This window comes from Denticeps clupeoides, unplaced genomic scaffold, assembly GCF_900700375.1.
Source record: "Denticeps clupeoides unplaced genomic scaffold, fDenClu1.1, whole genome shotgun sequence".
Taxonomy (NCBI): domain Eukaryota; kingdom Metazoa; phylum Chordata; class Actinopteri; order Clupeiformes; family Denticipitidae; genus Denticeps; species Denticeps clupeoides.
Genome location: NW_021629698.1, coordinates 98,557 through 119,267, shown reverse-complemented (window position 1 = coordinate 119,267; position 20,711 = coordinate 98,557). Strand labels below are relative to the sequence as shown.

The 20,711-nt window shown below is 44.7% G+C and overlaps 2 protein-coding genes across 4 annotated transcripts in view; both read left to right on the top strand.

Annotated features, from left to right (window-relative positions):
- LOC114771944 (retinoic acid receptor alpha) overlaps positions 1-4,957 on the top strand; it is a 39,621-nt gene extending 34,664 nt beyond the window's left edge. For 2 of the 3 annotated variants that reach the window (XM_028965149.1, XM_028965151.1), the window contains 7 exons: positions 305-453; positions 1,534-1,675; positions 3,102-3,262; positions 3,357-3,533; positions 3,872-4,076; positions 4,164-4,322; positions 4,432-4,957. In XM_028965149.1, the coding sequence (XP_028820982.1) occupies positions 305-453; positions 1,534-1,675; positions 3,102-3,262; positions 3,357-3,533; positions 3,872-4,076; positions 4,164-4,322; positions 4,432-4,628 (1,190 nt within the window). In that variant the 3' untranslated portion in view covers positions 4,629-4,957. The remainder of the gene's footprint in view (positions 1-304; positions 454-1,533; positions 1,676-3,101; positions 3,263-3,356; positions 3,534-3,871; positions 4,077-4,163; positions 4,323-4,431) is intronic. The other variant, XM_028965150.1, reaches the window with a different exon arrangement.
- A 3,770-nt stretch (positions 4,958-8,727) lies between these two features.
- Positions 8,728-19,647, top strand: mki67 (marker of proliferation Ki-67). Its single transcript, XM_028965154.1, has 16 exons — positions 8,728-8,768; positions 9,283-9,376; positions 11,108-11,189; positions 11,301-11,416; positions 11,631-11,703; positions 11,888-11,963; positions 12,408-13,073; positions 13,166-13,407; positions 13,513-14,065; positions 14,158-14,279; positions 14,959-15,133; positions 15,245-15,382; positions 16,354-17,162; positions 17,246-17,288; positions 17,378-19,426; positions 19,509-19,647. Exons 2-16 carry the CDS (start codon positions 9,288-9,290, stop codon positions 19,619-19,621), a joined length of 5,346 nt encoding a protein of 1,781 aa, XP_028820987.1. The 5' UTR covers positions 8,728-8,768; positions 9,283-9,287; the 3' UTR covers positions 19,622-19,647.
- The last annotated feature ends 1,064 nt before the right edge of the window (positions 19,648-20,711 follow it).

The window sequence follows — 20,711 nt, the reverse complement described above, 5'->3', positions numbered from 1 at the left end:
TCTGCTTTTAACCATCACCCTGAGTGAGCGGTTGGCAGCCATGACAGGCACCCGGCGAGCAGTGTGTGGGGACAGCGCTTTGCTCAGTGGCACCTTGGCAACCTTCTGATTACAGGTCCACTTCCTTATCCACTAGGCCACCACTGCCACACCAGGCCACCAATGTCTGACCAATATTGCTGTGAACTTTGATGAAGTTCGACTTTTCTGTCCAGCAGTTAGTTGAGTTGAGTAGAATTTCATATCTGGTTGTGGATGATGTAGAAGATGCTCATCAGACTCCTCCTCCTCTCTGTCCCTGCAGCCATCGAGACCCAGAGTTCCAGTTCGGAGGAGATCGTTCCCAGCCCCCCCTCACCACCCCCTCCACCACGGGTCTATAAGCCGTGTTTCGTGTGTCAGGACAAGTCGTCAGGGTATCACTACGGCGTCAGTGCCTGCGAGGGCTGCAAGGTGAGCACACACACAGACACACACACAGCTCTGCAGCACACCACCCCCTACAGGTGAATTTATGAACTTTGTTTAAAAGAAAAAGTTATTCATTGTCACATGTGACAAATAGCACACGGTGACAAAGTGAAATGTGTCCTCTGTATTTAACCATCACCCTTAGTGAGCAGTGGGCAGCCATGAGAGGCGCCCGGGGAGCAGTGTGTGGTCACGGTACCTTGATCAAGGGAATCTCAGTGGAACCATGGCGGTTCGGGATTTCAACCCACAAACTCACTTCCTTACCCGCTAGGCCACCGCTGCACACAGCTTCTCATCATCACGCGCCGACAGGTCCAAGCCCCGGGTGCACTCATGCGGAACCCTGTCACCAAACCAGACCTGACCTCGGGTTTATAGAACATGTGTTCTGTACTCCTGGTTTTAAATCTTTAGATGATTAACCTGAAAGTAATCCAAAAATGTGAAATATCCAAACACATTCAACTCAGCTCTCTCTCTCTCTGTATGTGTGTGTATGTGTGTGTGTGTATGGGGATGATGTCAGCAAGGAACTTAATCTCTTTTAACCTGATTCTGTCCACACACACACACACACACACACACACACCTGGTGAGTTGGTGTAGCTGGTGTGTCAACTGCTGTCGTGAATCAGTGTTTCCTCCTCTGGCTGCTGGAGTTAAAGCTTTTAAAGGATTAGTGTTGATGCAGGAGCTCCCAGCCTCATGGTGCTCAGCATATGTTTGAATTGAGGCCTGGTTACGGAACAGATGAAGCTGGAACACACACACATATTAACACTGCAGAGGTTGAGCAGTAGTGTGTAGAACAGTCTTACTTCACCAGACCTCCTCCAGATCTGCTCAGAGAGGCGGTGTAGAGTCGCTGCAAGTGTGTCGTCAGCTGCTCTCAGGACTCCATTGTGTCCGAATAGTCCGACATCTTTACATTTCAGACTTACCGTCTTCGGGTAAAATATTTTTTAAAATGAGAACGATGCAGCAGAACATCGCCACCACCGTCGGTCCTTCCATCACACAGCTGGAATTTGCCGTTCTTTAATGAACTCTCTGTTGTAGGGCTTCTTTCGGAGGAGCATTCAGAAGAACATGGTCTACACATGTCACCGGGAGAAGAGCTGCATCATCAACAAAGTCACACGGAACCGCTGTCAGTACTGCAGGCTGCAGAAATGCCTGGAAGTGGGGATGTCCAAGGAGTGTGAGTACCATCTGCCCGCCTCTCTGAGGACGACGATTCTGTTTGTGCCGCCGCCGCCACCTTGTGGTCAGCAACGCAAACGGCCACGTGAGTGTGAGGCACGGGCGGCGTCACCGTCCAGCCACTGTGACTGTGTGTCTGCTGACCTTGTCTCGGACTCTGCGGGGGTCAGAGGGAGGTGACCGTCTGTGGCGACTGGGCTGCAGCGGGATTTCATGATGACCTTGCGTGACTGAGTCTACCAGGATCTGTGTCAGGGCTGTTACCGACCTAACTGCAAGTGTGTGTGTGTGTGTGTTGTGTGTGTGAGATGCAACTGTACATTTAAATCTGCACATAACCTCTCTCCTACACTCCAACGCAAACAATGAGACACACAGGGGGACATGCGAGGTGAAGTCCAACCACAGACATACAGCCACCGGTTATAAATTCTGTTTTATTACGGTCGTACAGCAGAAACTGTCTGATCTTAATGACTGAGGTTAGGTTTTTCTGCTACAAAACAGTAGTTGTCACCGTGTGTGTACGTGTGTGTATGCGTGTGTGTGTGTCTCTGACATTTTTATCTTCCCATTGGATCTCATCTGTGTGATGGACGAGCTGCCAGCACTTTCATTTTCTCCTCTCAAATTATCCCTGTCTTCCCCCACTGCCTCCACACACACACACACACACACACACACACACACACACACACACACTCACATCTATATGCAGCCTTTGGCACTTTTTTATTATTACATACTCTAAACCTCGGAGAAGGATGAGGTGCAGTTTCTCATTGGCCACACAAACACACACACAAACACAATATTTCCTCCCTGGCTGCTCTGTGATTGGTCGGTTGCTGTGTTGACTGATGGCCGCTCTGCTAATCGTCCTTTAATGACTTCATTAAATTGTTGTGCAGCTCATGACTGCAGCGGCCATTTGTCACTCGGGGTCATGCGGCGCCACTTTTATTTAGGAGGGAATTCTTTATCTGCCGCGTCCCCTCACCGTGCCAACGCCGCAGGGGGCGGAGTCTTGGAGGGAGACAAAGGAAACGGAACAGGAAGAGATATCAGGATGTTTTTTTCCCATTATCCTCACACACACACACACACACACACACACACATGTTGACTGCCAGTGATAACCAGCAGGGTATGTGTCTAAAGGCGACATGAAATGATCTCTGGGGTTAATAAAAACGTGCCCGCACACACACACACACACACACACACTGGTTCTGTTCATTTACTGGTGCGTTTTGAAAGAAGGGGTGTGTGTATGACAACACAGATGTCTGCGTGTTTGTGTGTGTGTATCGCCTGCACAACCCATCCAGTTTCATGTACCTTCTCCACCAGCTCCAGCCCTCATATCTCCTCCAGTCTGGGGGTGGGTGGACTTTAACTCAGGTGTGTGTGTCGTGTTGCAGCTGTTCGGAATGACCGGAATAAGAAGAAGAAGGAGGAGAAGAAGGCAGAACCCGGCGACGGCTGCACCCTGAGCCCTGACACGGAGGAGATGATTGACCGGGTGAGGAAGGCCCACCAGGAGACGTTCCCCTCGCTCTGCCAGCTGGGAAAGTACACCACGGTGAGTGGTTTTTACTCCACCCTTCTCCACTCACACACAGCCACAACGGCGCTCACATCTGCCACATCTCACATCCCCCATCCCCCATCTCCAGAGCAACAGCTCAGAACGCCGCGTCGCCCTGGACGTGGATCTGTGGGACAAGTTCAGCGAGCTTTCAACCAAGTGCATCATCAAGACGGTGGAGTTCGCCAAGCAGCTGCCCGGCTTCACCACCCTCACCATCGCTGACCAGATCACGCTTCTGAAGGCCGCCTGCCTGGACATCCTGGTCAGAACACGTTCCGCAACGTTCCTCCAGCTAAATTTACATTTACAGCATTTACCGGACGCCCTTATCCAGAGCGACTTACAATCAGTAGTTACAGGGACAGTCCCCCCCCTGGTGTTAAGTGTCTTGCTCAGGGACACGATGGTAGAAAGTGGGGTTTGAACCTGGGTCTTCTGGTTCATAGGCAAGTGTGTTACCCACTAGGCTACTAACACCCTAGCTACATTTCAAAACCACCAGTGAACATCCGATTATTCTGTCAATAATACGACAAGCTAGTTTATTTAGCGATCATCTCCTGGTTCTAACGGTGCCTTCCACTGCTCTTTTCCTCCCAGATCTTGAGGATCTGCACACGCTACACACCGGAACAGGACACCATGACGTTCTCAGACGGACTCACGCTCAACCGTACACAGATGCACAACGCCGGCTTCGGGCCGCTCACCGACCTGGTCTTTGCCTTCGCCAACCAGCTGCTGCCACTAGAGATGGATGATGCCGAGACTGGTCTGCTTAGTGCCATCTGCCTGCTTTGTGGAGGTGCGTATACACACATACACGCACACAGAGCTGCTAGTTTGCTGTTGATGAATGTTCATGCCCGTGTTCTGGTTTGTGTCTGTTTAGACCGGCAGGACCTGGAGCAAGCGGACAAGGTTGATGTTCTGCAGGAGCCTCTGCTGGAGGCTCTGAAGCTCTACGTCAGGAACAGGAGGCCTCACAAACCACACATGTTCCCCAAGATGCTGATGAAGATCACAGACCTACGGAGCATCAGCGCCAAAGGTGAAAGACCAATGGCAGCTTGACCTCTGACCCTATTTTCACACTCACTTACACACACTGTAGCTGTACACCTGTGAGTTTTAATCTTATGCGGTTTTATCTGCCTCAGGTGCGGAGCGGGTCATCACTCTGAAGATGGAGATTCCGGGCTCCATGCCTCCCCTCATCCAGGAGATGTTGGAGAATTCTGAAGGTCTCGAGAGCTCAACTGGGGGCAGCAGACCCACCGCACGTCCTCCTGGCAGCTGCAGCCCCAGCCTCTCGCCAAGCTCCGCCCACAGCAGCCCGGCAACACAGTCGCCGTAGCAGCATGGATGGTGCAGGTGTGGGTCGGACAAGAGACTACATGGACGCTGCTCTGTTCTAATGAGAGGAGGTTCCATCAGAACTGAACTCTGGACTGAATGAAAGAATATGTAGATGGACACTTTTCCTTTTCCAGCGTGGAGAGAGAGATTTCTTACAGAAATTTATAACTCTATGATTATAGAAATGAAGGAATGATTGTGATGGAGTTGTCCATGTATGGAATGAGTTTTTAAAAGAAAACATTTTTTGGAGATTATATTCTGTCTCATCTTTTCATGAGTCAAAAAATTTTAATTTTGCTGCAAAAAAAAAAAAAAAAAAAAAAAGGACGCGGCAGGTGAGTTTCCATTCATTCACAGGAGTGAATGTCCGTTACGTCATGGGTTGTACATAATTTCTACGTATTTGTGTTTTGTTGATGTTTCAATTCTCCACCTTCACTGAGGACCAGATAAGAAGTCTTCTGACCCTCTAGTAACACAATAACATTCATCATCCAGAAGAGGAACGGCGGGTAGCAAGCTGCGTTCATCACTGGAAGTGTGTTTAAGGTCATTGTGGTTCTGTATTTCAGCGCACAGTCAGACTCGCGTATGGTTGACCATCCCACGTTCTCTCTGATGTCTCAGGAAAACTGCACCCTTCCCACATCTCACAGCTCAGAAAGTCCAATTTCAATTTTCGATCGATATCATACATTCTGTTTCATTATTGTGTCTTCGGACAAGTCCTCCATCTGATGGCAAGAGCATGTCGGAGTGTTGGGGCGTGGCTGCGGAGGTGATGCCCTGCAGATTTTGAATGTACTTTGGGGATTATCCGGTTTCTGATGCTATCTTCACTGCATTCTGCCCGTTCTGTTTGGAACACAGGATATGTTGTAATTTTGTAAAGAGTAACATTCAATTTAAAAATAAAATCAAAACATTTGATATTGAAAGTGTGCCTTGCTATTGTTAACCTGGTACAGCCAGAGGTGGAAAGAGTACTGAAAAAATGTAATTTAAGTAAAAGTATCTTTACTTTGCTTAAATTCAACTCAAGTAAAAGTACCCATCTAAAAATGTACTTGAGTAAAAGTGAAAAATTACAGAATTTACTTTCAACAGCACTAGTCGTTTTAATTTAACATTATCAAGCATAACATTTAGGCGGTATAATGTACAAACTATGTTCAAACCACCCCATAAAACATTTTTAAGCATTGTTGTACCAAATTGTGGTCCAACTCAAACACTACAATAAAAAGAGAAAATAAAGCCAAAATCAAAGTATCCATCAACAATTCTCTCATTAATAAATTGTGCTTTTTGTTCTTTCTATAGCAAACAGTTGTATATTGACATGATACTACAGCATTAGACTGTAAGGCTCTTGTTTAGTTTGTATGGAATACACAGGCAAAAAGCATATACAGTGCATCCGGAAAGTACTCACAGCACCATCACGTTTTCCACATTTTGTTATGTTGCCACCTTATTCCAAAATTGATTAAATTAATAAGGTTTTGGCAAATTTGTTAAAAATAAAAAAACTGAGAAAACACAGGTACCAAACTATTCACAGCCTTTGCCATGAAACTCAGAATTGAGCTCAGGTGCCTCCGGTTTCCCCTGATTTTACCTTTAGATGTTTCTGCAGCTTAGTTGGAGTCCACCTGTGGAAAAAAAACACTTGGTTTTACATGATTTGGAAAGGGACACACCTGTATAAATAAGGTCCCACAGTTGACAGTTGTCAGGGCACAAACCAAGCAAGAAGTCAAAGGAATTGTCTGTAGACCTCTTGAGACAGGATTATCTTGAGTGACAAATCTGGAGAAGATTACAGAAAAATTTCTGCTGCTTCGAAGGTCCCAATGAGCACAGAAGCCCGCATCATCCATAAGTGGAAGGAGTTCAAAACCTAGAGCTGGCCTGCCGCCTCAACTGGGCAACCGGGAGAGAAGGGCCTTAGTCGGGGAGATGACCAAGTATTCGATGGTCACTCTGTCAGAGCTCCAGAGTGGACAGAGGAGAAACCTCTAGAAGGACAACCATGATTGCATGTCCACCAATCAGTCCTGTATGATAGAGTGGCCAGACGGAAGCCACCCCTTAGTAAATTCCAAAAGCAACCTGAAGGACTCTCAAACCATGATCAACGTAACTCTCTGGTCTTTGGGATGAATGCCAGGTGTCACATTTGAAGGAACCCAGGCACATCACCTGGCCTATGGGGTTGAAATGTGAGGGAAAAAACACATTTAATCCATTTTGGAATAAGGCTGTATAAAATGTGGAAAATGAATTCACTGTGAATAGTATCTGGATGTACTGTATAGGCTATTGTCTGTGAAGATTCTCAGTCATCCAGGTGAATTTGTCTGAAAGTTGCTCCACCTCTTTCGAGTGAGGGTTTGTTGATTTGCACATGCGAAGCTTCCCTCACTCCACCTCAAACCACCTATCTTCTCTGTCCAATATTCGAACGTTCCCGTCCAAAAATGAGTGTCCTTTGTCCTTAAGGTGAAGGTACACAGCTGATTCTGGCCCTGAGGCGTTGCTCCTTATTTGTATAGGCTATTCCACTTACTACTGCATGCTTTCAGGCTGCATGTGGTAGCTGTAAAAAGACACTCAGCATTGAAAAGCTGACGCTAATTATCTGGGCAACATTCTCTAACAGCAGTCAATTTGTCATTTGTGAACTTGTTATAACAAATAGCAGAATAACAGTATACAGAATTCCCGGACACCTTTTCATTGGTTGTTGCGTTGCCCAGATACAGCACTGCTGTTCTCTGATTGGCTGTTGAGTAGGCCTTTTTTTTTTTTTTTTTGATTGGCTGGTAAATGGCCGGCTTTAGGACCCAGCGCTTGTTTCATGTCGAGGAGCTACGGTCCGCGGTCTGAGAAATATTCCGCGCTAGAACCCGTGCGATTTCCTTACCTTTTTTTTTTCTTACTCAGTAACGATTACTCCAATGAAGCGACGTAAAATACTTGTCTAAACTTGTAATTGAGTAAAATTACCTATTTCAAAAACAACTTACACAATTTCAAATTACTCACAAACCTACTCAATTACAGTAACGTGTGTAAATATAATGTAAATGTAAAACGTTACTTTCCACCTCTGGGTACAGCCAATTCATAAAATCGCGACTTTGTGCACCCACACTGGTGGTCACCTATGACAAAGAGCTGGTGGGCCGGGATTCTGATCCACTTCCTTAGCCACTAGCACAAGGTTCTAGGTTCAAATTAGGGTGTTAGTAGCCAAGCGGGTAACACATTCGAACCAGAAGGCCCAGGTTCAAACCCCACTTATAATACCATTTTGTCCCTTAGCAAGACCCTCATTCTCGTCGTGCGTCTTAGTACTAAATACTGTAGTACTTTAGAACTGCTCATATGTACCTTGGGCATGTTTAATGTAGGGACAGACAAAGATGATTTAAGTGCCTTCTGATATGATTCATAATAAATTATTATGAGCTATCTATCTTTTTCCCGGGGGAGTATGTTTCAGCAATAATATTATATAACCTTTAAAACAATTCATAAAATTCTCTTCTATGTCAATAAAACATATAAGCTAACAATTGATATTTATTTGTACACTTTCTCTTTTAACCTAAAACAAATGAGTTTTCAGTGACCCAAAGCCTTAAATTCCTAGTTTTCCTGCTTCAAAAAGACCTAGGGGACGCTTTAAAACGCTTCTTAAGAATCGATCGATCGATCTGCTGCAGCATACAAGCAGGAAGTGTATAGGCCCCGCCCTCTTTCACGTCTATTGCTGCGACGCTGAAGCGGCCAGCCAATCAGTAGCCTTCGCGCTGAATTTCAAACATTTCTGTCACCCTACAGTGGTGGTTCGCCCGGGATCCTTACGCTCACTTATAAACAAACTAGTTCCAATTTTATATTTATATGATGTGTGTTGGTTTACAAGCTTTAAAACATGTTTAATGCACCACGTTGTTTATACTGTTATTATTTGTTGAGAAACGAATAAAAACGGCCCGTGTTTTGTGTCCTTGGTAAAGATAGTAGCGGATGGATACACCGCAATAATTAACAGGCAAGTGTCCCAGCACCGCTTCTAGTGACGGGGAGATGTGGAGAGCAGACACGAGGACAGCGGGTTAAGGTGAATTTTGCTTGTTACACGTTGTCATTCTTATTGTTTTTTTAGGCTTGCTTTCATCGTTGATGTTGCGCTTCATCGATAAACATGCCATTGTTTTATTCGCAGTTTTTACATACCTCGTTATCTTTAACCGCTGTCACGTTTTGCTGTTAGAATTTTCCAGAAGAAAATGTGATGTTTTTTTTTTTTTTCTGGAAGCGTGCTCGTCCCGGTGAAGCGTCTATTTCTAGTTACTTCGTCATCTATTGACGCCCATTGTGGAATTTAAATTGCAGCCTTCATGTGCGGTAGTAGCGCGTAACCAGAAAGACAAAGTCCCAGGTACAAATCCCACTTGCTGCCATCGTGTCCCTGAGCAAGACACTTAACCCTGAGTGTCTCCAAGGGGGGGGGGGGGGGGGGGGGGGGGGGGGGGGGACTGTCCCTGTAACTACTGATTGTAAGGCGACCTGGATAAGGGCGCCTGGTAAATGCTGTAAGTGTACACGGAGTTGAAACTCCTCTCCTCATTCAGGTAAGATGCCTCTACACGGGAAGATCGTCGTGATCAAGCGGAGCGGAGGGGACGGCACCGAATTTCCACTCACCGCCCCTTGCCTGATCGGAAGGTCTGTCCTGCTTTTCATTGTCGTTCCTGTTCAGGCCCGTTAAAAGCTGCATGGCGCCTCTTCTGCGGCGTGTGACGTCACGCCCGTCTGACGTCAGACCGTACTAGCGCTACAAACTACTCGTCCTTGTCTTCCTCTTTGTGTTGTGAATAATGTGAATGAATGTTTTGCCCCCACGTCATTTGTGTGCTTTGTGTCATTTATTTATTGCACTCTCCTTTAGGGCTGGGAAATATAGCCTAAAATCACAAAATTGTAAAACTAAAATACACGATATATGTCTCTTCAAATTTTTTCTAAATCACTATTAATATTGAAATTCAGCCATTACTTTCGTAAAATCACACCAATATAATGAATTCAACCAAAAGCTTAACATCGTAAATGCTCTTATTTTCAAACGAAGTGTAAAGAAACAGTCATTTCACTTTGAATGTCGATAAGCTTCACATGTCTAAGTGGTTTTAACAGTTAACATTTGTTAACTGGTTGATCAACTTTTCCCTCAGTTAAATGTACTTTGAGGTATATCCAGTGTCCTTAAGAGATTTTTAAATCCGGCCTTTTCCACTTTACTAATCGGGACCATATCTTTGGCGTTCTGTTTAGTTAATGCAGCCGTTATCTCTTTTCATTTTGCACTAGTGTGAACTAGTGATGACCATGTCGTGACCAATGTTTAAGATGCTCAAAATCTGTCCGGATGCAAATTCCAGGTCTCAAAAAGAGGTCTGGACATCCTAACTTTAAACCATAAATCATGTGGGTTTTTGCAGATCTCGTCTTCTGAAACAAAACATGCAGGGGCCAGGAGAGTTTTCTGGTTTTGCGGAGCATATGGTGTTATTAATTTTTTTTCCCTGGGTAAAACAAAAATATATCGGTAAAAATTGACAGATATGATCAGGGATTCCAGAAGCCTCAAAATTTCAAAATGAAGGCCTTAATATCATAGGGTGGTAGAGGCTGAGTGGGTAACACACTTGCCTATGAACCAGAAGACCCAGGTTCAAATCTCACTTACTACCATTGTGTCCCTGAGCAAGGGGGGACTGGCCCTGTAACTACTGATTGTAAGTCGCTCTGGATAAGGGCGTCTGATAAATGCTGTAAATGTAAAAATTATTAGTAATCATTACAGCCAGAGGTCTTAAAAATACAGACCCAATCAATCAAATGAAACAAGCCTTCAATCTGTCAGTAATCCGCGGGTTTTGCCGCCCTCTACTAACGTAAATGAGTACTTTTTGACTCCAACTGATCCAGGCTGATCCAGTCCCATGGTATTAATGAGTCGTACTTCTGCGCATGATTAGGCAGTGTTTTGCTATGCCTCGTGGTGGTAACCAGTTTACTGCTCTCTGTGCCCTGTGAAAGTTTAGTCTGTGTTCTGTTCATTTTGGCATTGCACTGGTCTTTGATATGTAAAGTAAATAATGTCAAAATCGTTTATTTATTTTAATAAAATTTTTTTTTTTTTTTTTTAAGGATAATTGAGCAAACAGTAACGCTTCTCTAGCTTCTGGCTATCTCTGAAGTTGTTTGCTATCTGTTGGTTTCTGTACACGTTAAGAGCAGAATACTGGCCCTTGGACAAATGTAGTTGACTACCCCGATCTTACATTTGGGTCTTAAATTTTGATGAAATTTGCCTTAAAGGTCTTAAAGTCTTAGGTTTGGCTTCCTTAAGCATGCAAAAAACCCTGATTTGACCCAGCTCTCTCCTTGCAGGAACCCTGACTGCGACATCCGTATTCGGCTGACTCAGGTTTCCAAAGAACATTGCAGGATTGAGTTAAATGAGAACAAAGAGGTAATTGTATGAATTTCACACGTTTAGCTGGAGTTTTTTTTTTTTTTTTTTTTTTTTTTTTTCTCCTTCTCTCCCCTGGGGTGTTTGACGTTTCCTGTATCGTTGTTCCAGGTCATACTGACTAATTTAAGTTCGGTGAATCCTACGCGTATTAACGGGGCACCTTTGCATCAGTCGGAGCGCCTGAAGCATGGAGATATAATCACAGTCATTGATCGCTCTTTCAGGTGAGCACTGATTTAATCCACCCATCAACCATTGGGACAGTGGTGGCCTAGCCATTAACCGCTACAGCTCACCAAGGGTTAAAAGCAGAGGACACATTTCGTTGTGTAACCATGTGCTGTGCTTCGCTGCAGTGTATCACAATGACAATCGCTTCACTTTCAAGCACTTTGTGCTTGGTACTTGGTAACGTGGGTTTTCATTTGTTTGTTTCAGGTTTGAATCCCCACCACCACCAACTCCGAAGAGGAAGCGGAATTCCACAGCAGGGAAGAACGAAAGCATTCAGGTTTGTGCAACAGCTGTAAATTAAGGTCATTACAGGTCTATTGTATGTATTTTTTGATGTGGTGGTGGTGGGGAGGGGGCTCATCCTGATAAGTTTTATACAGTCTCAATGGCCGGTTGGCTTTGTATAATCATATGGACTGGGTTCATCCATAAGCCTCATCAGGTTCCTCTGATATCTGCAGGTCTTACAAGAACACCAGGAAAAAGATACAAGCTCTACTGTAGCCGCTGAAGTTAAGGATTTTGCTCCGTGTGCTGGTGAGTGTTCAGATTCAGTGAAGAGTTTGCATATTATTTATGTCTGTTCAGTGAACACATCCAATTGAAGCCTAGCAGGTAGACCACTGCCTTTCATGGCTGCCCACTGCTCACTGAGGTGGATGGTTAAATGCAGAGGACACAATTTGTTGTCACCTTGTGCTGTGCTGCAGTGTTTCACAATCACTTTCACATCACTATAGGTGGATCATTTGATCTCCTTAGATGTTTTCTTTGATGCATGTACAAATTTCTACCCTTATAATGTTTCGAGTGTGTCTTCTGGTTTAAGAGATGAGAAACATAATTTTCCATGTAGTAATTATCCAATGAGAGGCTTTATTTGCTATATTTTGGACAGGCAGTGTATATTTAATGTGTGTTTGTGTTATGAATGTACGTTTAATTACTGTATTTAAAGCAAATGTTCTTTACTCCTCACAGACAGTGGATTTAGAGATGACGCCAGTATTCTGCAGAGCACCGTGGACGACACAGTTGAGGTTAAGAAGGAAGATAGCTCTAAAAAACAAGCCATGTCTCCGTTCTTTGAGCTGTACCAAATCAGCAAACAGGCCCTGGATACCAAGTCTCCATGGAAAACGCAGGGAGGAAAACCCATGACTCCAGTGCCTGGTCGCGGCTCAGAGAAACATCTCGTAACAAGTGATGTGGGTCAGGGACCTGTGCAGAGAGCTCCTGAAACTCCCAGATCTGTCCAGAAGAAGCAGCGCAGATCCTCCAGCAGAGTTGAAGTGACTGCAACAGAGGCGGAGCCACAGGTCTCAATGGTCACAGCACCCACCCCAGAAAGGGTCTCAGCACAGCCTCAGAGCCCCACTCCTTTTCTTCAGAAGAGTCCAAAAACTGCGCTGACTCCTCAGAAGTACAGTGCCGAGGATGTACCTCAGCAGATCCTTACTGAGCTTCACAGTCCTGAGAAACCAGCGAAACCAACCCCCAGGAGGAGGAGTCAGGTCACTTCTCAGGCCGATGTGGTGAAGTGTGAGGACAATGTGAAGCAGTCACCCAGGACTTCACCCAGAACCAACGCTGGACAGAGGTTTAAAGTCCAGGACATTCTGCATGAAATTGAATCTTCTGATGAAGGTGAGGTTCAAATAAACCCCCATCATATTGTGTTATTACAAAGAGGTTTTGTGATCATCTGATAACCGGTTCGTATCGTTTTGTCTGTCCAGGCCATAACTGTTCTTCTGGTAAAAAGCGGAAGAGTGGTGGTCCTGATATGGATGTTCCCACTCCACTACCCAAGAGGAAGCGAGTTTCCTTTGGAGGGCAACTGAGCCCTGAGCTGTTTGACAAACGTCTGCCTCCTGACTCTCCTCTGCGCCGTGGGGCGAGCCCAGGCCGGCGTAGCCTTGGACTGTTCCACAAGCCACAGTCCCTTCTCAGGAGGGCATCAGCTGGTGCTTTCCTGCAGGTAATGAGCATAGACTGGCTCTAATCTCACCTCTGATCATTTTAAGTTTTAACTCCATTTTCTCAAGAGTTATCTTTGTGACCTCCTATATGTCTTTGTTTGAAGTTCAAGGCCTCAATTCCAGGAAGCCCTAAAGCTGCACAAGGTCATGTTAGAAAAGCAAAATCACCTTCACCAGCAAAACGGACAACCAAGGCCAAAACACCTTCTCCGACCACACAGAAACCAAAGAATCCTGGATCTTTAAACACCAACGCATCACCCACGACTCCTTTACAAGATAAACTACAGGGTCCAAAGAGCAAGAAGTCTCCAACTGAGCACACACCCAGCAGATCCCAAAAGGGTACTAAGTCCTCAGATGTCAAAGAAAGATCTTCACCCAGGTCCCTCACTGCAGGCAAGACCATAAGCACGTTGGCAAAAACCCCCTCTCCAGCTTCCCTGGACCAGACCCCCACTGTGCGAGGACGCTTCTCAGTGTCTCGCATCAGCACCCCGTCGCCGGTCCTACCGTGTAACTGCGTTACTCCCAAAATCCCCCTGAGGAGGAAGAGCATGAAGGCTTCGTCGACGAAGACCCCCAAGGGCCTGAAGAAGGGCGTCCTTGAGGTAGTCCGTTCCAGACGCAGTGGAGCATCTCGGGCAAATCTGAAGGGTGAGTATTAACCCATATTGGTTAAAAAAAACTGAAGGGCTACCACATGTGATTTCATGTTTTTGTATTTTTGGCTTTTTTTTTTTTTCTAGTTATGTCTTCCTGGGCAGACATTGTGAAGTTCGGACAATGCCTACCTCAAACTGGTGCTGTAGCCAAAAAGCCGACAGCAGGAGGAAAAGAACAGAAGAGGGCTGCTGCACCGAAACCCAAAGTATGTGGGAAGTAACAACAACATTAGTGTCTTGTTGCTTTATATCAGTCGCAGGGAGAGTTCGTATAGGTTTAACAGGTGAACAAGATGGAGGATCAATCAGGACAACAGGATATAAATTCTTCATCTAAATTTCCTTCAGGTTGTTCTACATTCAACAGAAGCAAATCCCTAGAAATGCATATCCTCATTTAGTTACTTCATAGAATATAACAATTCTAAAACGTACAGGGAAATGGTATCTTGTGACATGGACTGAAAGTGATGAGACTGTGAACAAGTACCTCTACTCTACTTAAGTTAAAATTAAACAGTTGGGTTGTGAGTTATCAAAATAATGGTTTTTACAGATTGGGTCCTAATGAACCAAATGAGGGATGTGGTAGGGTGGTAGTAGCCTAGTGGGTAACACACTCGCCTATGAACCAGAAGACTCAGGTTCAAACCCCACTTACTACCATTGTGTCCCTAAGCAAGACACTTAACCCTGAGTTGCTCCAGGGGGGGACTGCCCCTGTAACTACCAATTGTAAGTTGCTCTGGATAAGGGCGTCTGATAAATGCTGTTAATGTAATGTAATGTAATGGATGTCTATGATGGACTTTTTTTTAAAGCCCTTATGTAAGTCACTCTGGAAAAGAGCATCTCCCAAATGCTGTAAATGTCTCATTTTCTCAGACCCCTGCAAAGATGCTGAAAAGTTCCTTCAGCACTGGACATGCAGACTCCCCTGCCACGATTGTTGTGGGCAGAGCCCATGTGAGAAGCACTCAGGCTTTCGGAAGAGCTCCTAAGATGGTCACCAATGTTGCCATTCAAAAAAAGGACATGAAAATGGATGAAGATCTCACAGGTACAAGTAATATTGTACATTCATTCCTGTACAACACTGCAACTTCTTCCTGTTTCTTATGTTTATCTTTAGTTTTTATCATAGTTTTATGTTTTCATGTTTCTCTCTCAGGTGTTGCTGATATGTTCAACACTCCTGCAGACTCTAAGCAGGAGAGATCAGTCAGCAGAAAGAGCAGGGATCTTAAAACCCCTATGAGTGACCCCTCATCGGTTTCTAAGATGTCTTTGGACACTCCAGAGGAAACTGGTGAGTGGTCTAAACATGTTATATTTAGTATCATATAGGGCCTGCACGATTTGGGGAAAAAGACATATTGCAATTATTGAGATCAATATTGCGATTGCGATATGATAAAGGGCACTTGCTTGTATATCAATGAAAAGTCGCATACAAATTACTAATAGTGAAATGTTTAATTTCAAAGTGAAACATACAAACTACTTATAACAACTTTGAAATGCCCAGTGCTTTCAAAATACAATATTCTACTAAATTAAATAATCACAAAAAAGTCTTTACTTTAAAAAAACATTACTGGCTAAACAACTGTTTTGATGATATTTGGCCATTATAAAATCCCGTATTGTAGTTCTTATGTTTAACCAAAACGTTGTTTGGAGGCTGACTTGAACACAGGGATGCATAACTTTGCTAGCTTAGCCTAGCTTAGCTAGTTTAACTGAGGTGAATTTCTTTAGGAAACCTTCAAACTTTGAAAAAAGTTAATTAAACAGCTAAGAACAGTCTAAATATTTAAATCCTACGTTTAGCCAAAACGTTGTTTGGAGGATGACTTGAACACAGGAATGCATAGCTTCGCTAGCTTAGCCTAGCTTAGCTACGGTTAAGACTTATAAAACGGGATTTTATACAGCCCCAAGCAGCACAAGAGTGAGGCATTTTTATGCACGTCTCTCCATAGACATTTATATGCTTCACTGCACAACACAGCCTATCGCAATATGGCGGCGACGTTGACGTACGTGTACTTATATGTCTATGTGAGTCACGAATCTGAGGTCTCCATTGAACCGAATTGAAAGTCATGTGACCAAGCACGTCACATTTAAATCGCAGCCTTTTGCGTTCATGTAATCGCACAGACTGACATCGCGATTACAATTGCGATTAGATTAATCGTGCAGCACTAGTATTATAGTATTTTAGTATTCATGTATATGAAAAACTGAATCGACGTCTTTATTTTCTGCTCACAGGTGAAATGGTGGTCTCCCCCCTGAGTGTCACCTCCACATGCAGAAAATACAACAGTGATGCCGTCATACGATTGCTGCAGGATGAACAGGACGTTAGTTTCTCTTGTGAGCCATTTGCAAGCCAAATTCAGGAGTCATCCTCTTCTTCTGATGCCGTGTCGCACCATTCCATGGTCACACCATTCAAACAGCAGCCACAGGTGTCATCATGCCTCACTGGAGTCAAGCGTCTAATGAAGACTCCAAAGCAGAAGGCACAGCCTGTGGAAGACCTGAGAGGAAGACTACTGAGAACTCCCAAAGAACCCAAAGTGTCTTCAGATGAAAGCCTGGTTGGACTGAAGGAACTCCTGAAGACTCCCAAAGTAAAGGGTGAACCAGCGGGGGACATGGCTGGAATCCAACGAATGAAGACCCCAAGAGTAAAGAGTAGTCCAGTGGTTTGTTCTGCTGCTCTCAAAAGGTTGATGAAATCACCTAAACTGAAAACGGAACCTACTGAGGAAGATCTGACAGGAGTCCAGCACTTAATGAAGACTCCAAAGCAGAAAAGTGGCCCTGTTGAGGAAATGTTTGGTCTGAAGAGGTTGTTGAAAACTCCAAAAGAGAAAGTGGAGCCTGTTGAGGACTTGACTGGTGTAAAGCATTTGCTGAAGACTCCAAAGGTCAAAGGGCAGCTGGTCACAGACAAGTTTGGCATCAAAAAACTCATGAAGACACCTAAGCAGAAAGTGGGAGACGCAGTAGAGGATTTTGCAGGAGTTGCAGAACTTTTGGAAGAGCCTGTGACTGTCATTCTCCAAGAAGAGGTATGCAGTTCCCTTGTTTTTTTTTTTTGTTTTTTTTTTTTTTTTTGTGTGTCTGTGACATTTTTATTTATTTTTTATTGCAGATACCAGAAGCAAATAGCTATCCAGTCACATCAGAGTCTAAGGGTGAGCCAAAACTATAAATCATTTTAAAAGAAAACTGTGGTGGTTCTTGGTGGTCCTGTAGTCTCATTGCTTTAATGTTGTTCATTTAGAAATTTCATCTGAAGAGGAAGATAAAGAGAATGTTCGTCCTGAGGAAGACATCAAAGGCAGCGAGGAAAAGATGGAGGCTGCAGACGTACTCGGGGAAACCCAGCAGGCTCCAACAGAAGCTGAAAGGGCTGAAGATGTTCTGGTTGAGACGCTGATTGATGATCAGTCTGTTCAGAACGGCTCCACTGCTGCTTTTCCAGTCACAGGAAATGAAGAATCATCTGAAGATGGGACAAAAAAAGATGAAAATGTGGATGATCAGGGCACTGTGGAGATATTTTCTGTGCTTGTTAAAGGCAGAAAAGGGAAGAAATTGCTGAAGTCAAGAGACGACACTCTTCTAGAAAGCCCGGCTCGGAAACCAGGGAGAGGAAGAAATCCCAAACGTGCTGAGACTGATGGAGTAGATAATGCCTCTTCCACTGTCCCATCACCTGTAAACGTCAAAAGAGGAGGAAAAACCTCTGTTACCTCGAGCCTCGGCCGTCTCGGCAACTTTTCTAGCAATCTTGGCCCAGATTCTGAATGTGGCCAAGTTGTGATCCCTGTTACCCAAACACTGAAAAGGGGTAGAAGAGGGCAGCCGAATTCTCGGGCTGTGGCTGTTGAACCAGCAGCAGGACCCTCTGTTTCAGAGCTGGTGGAACAGAGAGGTTCTCAGGTCGCCAGGTCCGGAAGGGGCAGGAGGATAAAGATAGACCAAGTGCAGACCCATTTGCAAGAAGTCGTTGCTCAGGATGGTGAACTCCAGGCTGAGGCTGGGTCTGGTGAAGTCCCTGCAGAAAATGAACCTGTAGTCCCAGCAGTCAAACCTGGACGAGGCAGGAAGACCAAGCAGGAAACCTCTCAGAATGAGGTGAAGGAAGTGCAAGAAACTGAATCCAAACTACACGCCGTTCCTTCAGCGAAGGGAAGTTCACAAACCCCACTTGTCAAATCTGGGCGTGGCCGAAGGGTTACAGAAGCTGCAGCTAGAGTGGAGAGCGAGAAGCCTTTAACTGTAAGACCTAGGCGTGGCAGGAAGGCTGGACAGGAGCAGTTACCGTGTGAGGCAGACGTTATGGTGGAAGACAAGCCGAACACTGAACCTGAAGTCAAGGCTGAAAAGTCATCGGAATTCAGGTCTGGACGTGGCAGAAAAGCAAAAGGTGAAGGATCAGTTGAACCGATAAAGGAAGGCACAAAAGCCGAGGAACAGGGACGAGCACTCGCGGGTAAATCAGGTCGTGGCAGGAGAGCCGCTGCACCAGTTGAAGTTGAGCTATCAGCTGAAGCTCCTGCAAAAAGAAATCGCCGTGTAAGATGTGAACCAAATCTATACACCTCTACTAAAGAGTCAAAACAGTCCCAAAACACAGACGTTCCTCCAGAAACTCCATCAGTGGAACCGGAGAAGAATCTGAACAGGAGAGGTACAAAGACCCTAGAGACGAAAGCTGTATCAACATGTGACTCCAGTAATGGTGTTGTAAAAAGAGGCCGGGCAAGACCTCCAAGAAAGGTGAGGGTCGCTGACGTAGAAACCGTAAATGACAATACCGAACAGTCTCACACGGCGCTCAGCATTCCCACTGCGTCCAAGAAATCTGTGAAATGGGATCCTGACCTTTGTATAAAAGAGGTGGCGACGGTGGTGGTTCAGGAGGACCTGCAGAAGCCCGCATTGGAGTCTAAAACCGCCAAGAGGGGAAGGAGTGCCAAAAAACCCAACCCTCCATTAACAATGGTTCCTGAAGCAGGAGACTGCCAGATGAAAGAGTCCAAAGCTGAACCTCTTAAAGAAACTGGCTCCTCCGTTCCACGAAGAGGCAGGAAAAGGAACGTCGTCATGGACGAGGACGTGATTTCCGATCCTAAAAATTCTCAAATTCCATCTCCACCAAAAAAGACCAGAGGCAGGGCATGTAGAACAACCTCAAGAGCAAAGGCTGAAGACCAGGCTGGAGGATCAACACTTGAGGTCCCCAAACCTATGAGGGGACGGAGAAAAGTTCAGGAAGAAGTAGAAGATTCTTCTTTCGCAGTTGATGCTCGCAAAACAGCTCCTGGTGAGTGAGGTTTTTTTGTTTTTGTTTGTTTTATTAATTTTTTTATTATTATCTCCTTTGACCGCATCTTCCTCATCTGTAGAATTGGTCAGCACTGAGTCAGTGTTTCGAAGGGGCAGGAGTCAGAAGAGTCCTGGAGATGCCCTGGTCCATTCTGAACCTGCAGCTCCACTCAGACGCACAAGGCGGAAATGAGCTGCCGCTGATTCAAGCGGCCAGTTGTACATAATCTGCCGTTTATGTGCCGTTCTTAATCATTGAATTATTATTTTTTTAATCATTCCAAATGTTTTTTTTTTTTTTTTTTATCTGTTATTTTATACCGCTAGCTTTTACTGCATGTTAGACTGTTGTGTGATATTTGTACTTGTTTGATGAAAAGAAATGGAATATATTTGGCAAAAATTGCAATTAAAGATTTTTTAGTGTGCATTTGATTTGTCATTAGTGTCTATAGTAACCAAATATTATGTCATTCTGTTCATTTTTGCGATTCCTGTGTAGCATCTTGCCATATCTTGTTTGGGGACACGATGAAGGGTGGGACACCAGTAAGTGGTGAGTGGATTGATTCAAATTATGGATAGTATCGATACCAAGTCTTGTGGTCTGATATGGTGCAGTTCCCAAAACAGACGGTGATGCAGCTGGTCAGAATAGATGGTGAGCTTCTGGGGGCTTCTTTTTTTTGTGTCAATTCTGTCATCCAGCAGTTAGAAAATGAAATTCAATTAAACTTCTTTATAAATTCTTTAGAATATATGAATTAATTTATAGAAAAATACACATTCATATATTTACTACATAAACATGAAATTAAGAAGCGGTATAAAGATTTTATCTGTAAGGCCTAGGCGTGGCAGGAAGGATGGACAGAAGCAGTTACCGTTTGGGGTAAAAGTTATTGTGAAAGACAAGTCTTAAAAATCATTGGAATTCAGGTCTGGACGTGGCAGAAAAGCAAATGTAAGATGTGAAGCAAATCTGTACACCTCTACCAAACGGTCAAAACTGTCCCATAACACAGACGTTCGTCCATCAGTGGAACCGGAGAAGAATCTGAACAGGAGAGGTACGAAGACCCTAGAGACGAAAGCTGTATCAACATGTGACTCCAGTAATCGTGTTGTAAAAAGAGGCCGGGGAAGACCTCCAAGAAAGGTGAGGGTATCGGTCAAAAAAACTGTAAATGACAATAAGAAACTGTCTCACACGGCGCTCAGCATTGCTACTGCGTCCAAGAAATCTGTGAGATGGCATCCTGACCTTTGTAAAATGGTGGTGG

Coding starts and splice junctions, on each gene's coding strand:
- mki67 (XM_028965154.1), top strand. CDS start 9,288: ATGCCTCTACACGGGAAGATCGTCGTGATCAAGCGGAGCGGAGGGGAC. Junction 11,964..12,407: donor GGATTTTGCTCCGTGTGCTG/GTGAGTGTTCAG, acceptor TACTCCTCACAG/ACAGTGGATTTAGAGATGAC. Junction 19,427..19,508: donor TGCTCGCAAAACAGCTCCTG/GTGAGTGAGGTT, acceptor CCTCATCTGTAG/AATTGGTCAGCACTGAGTCA.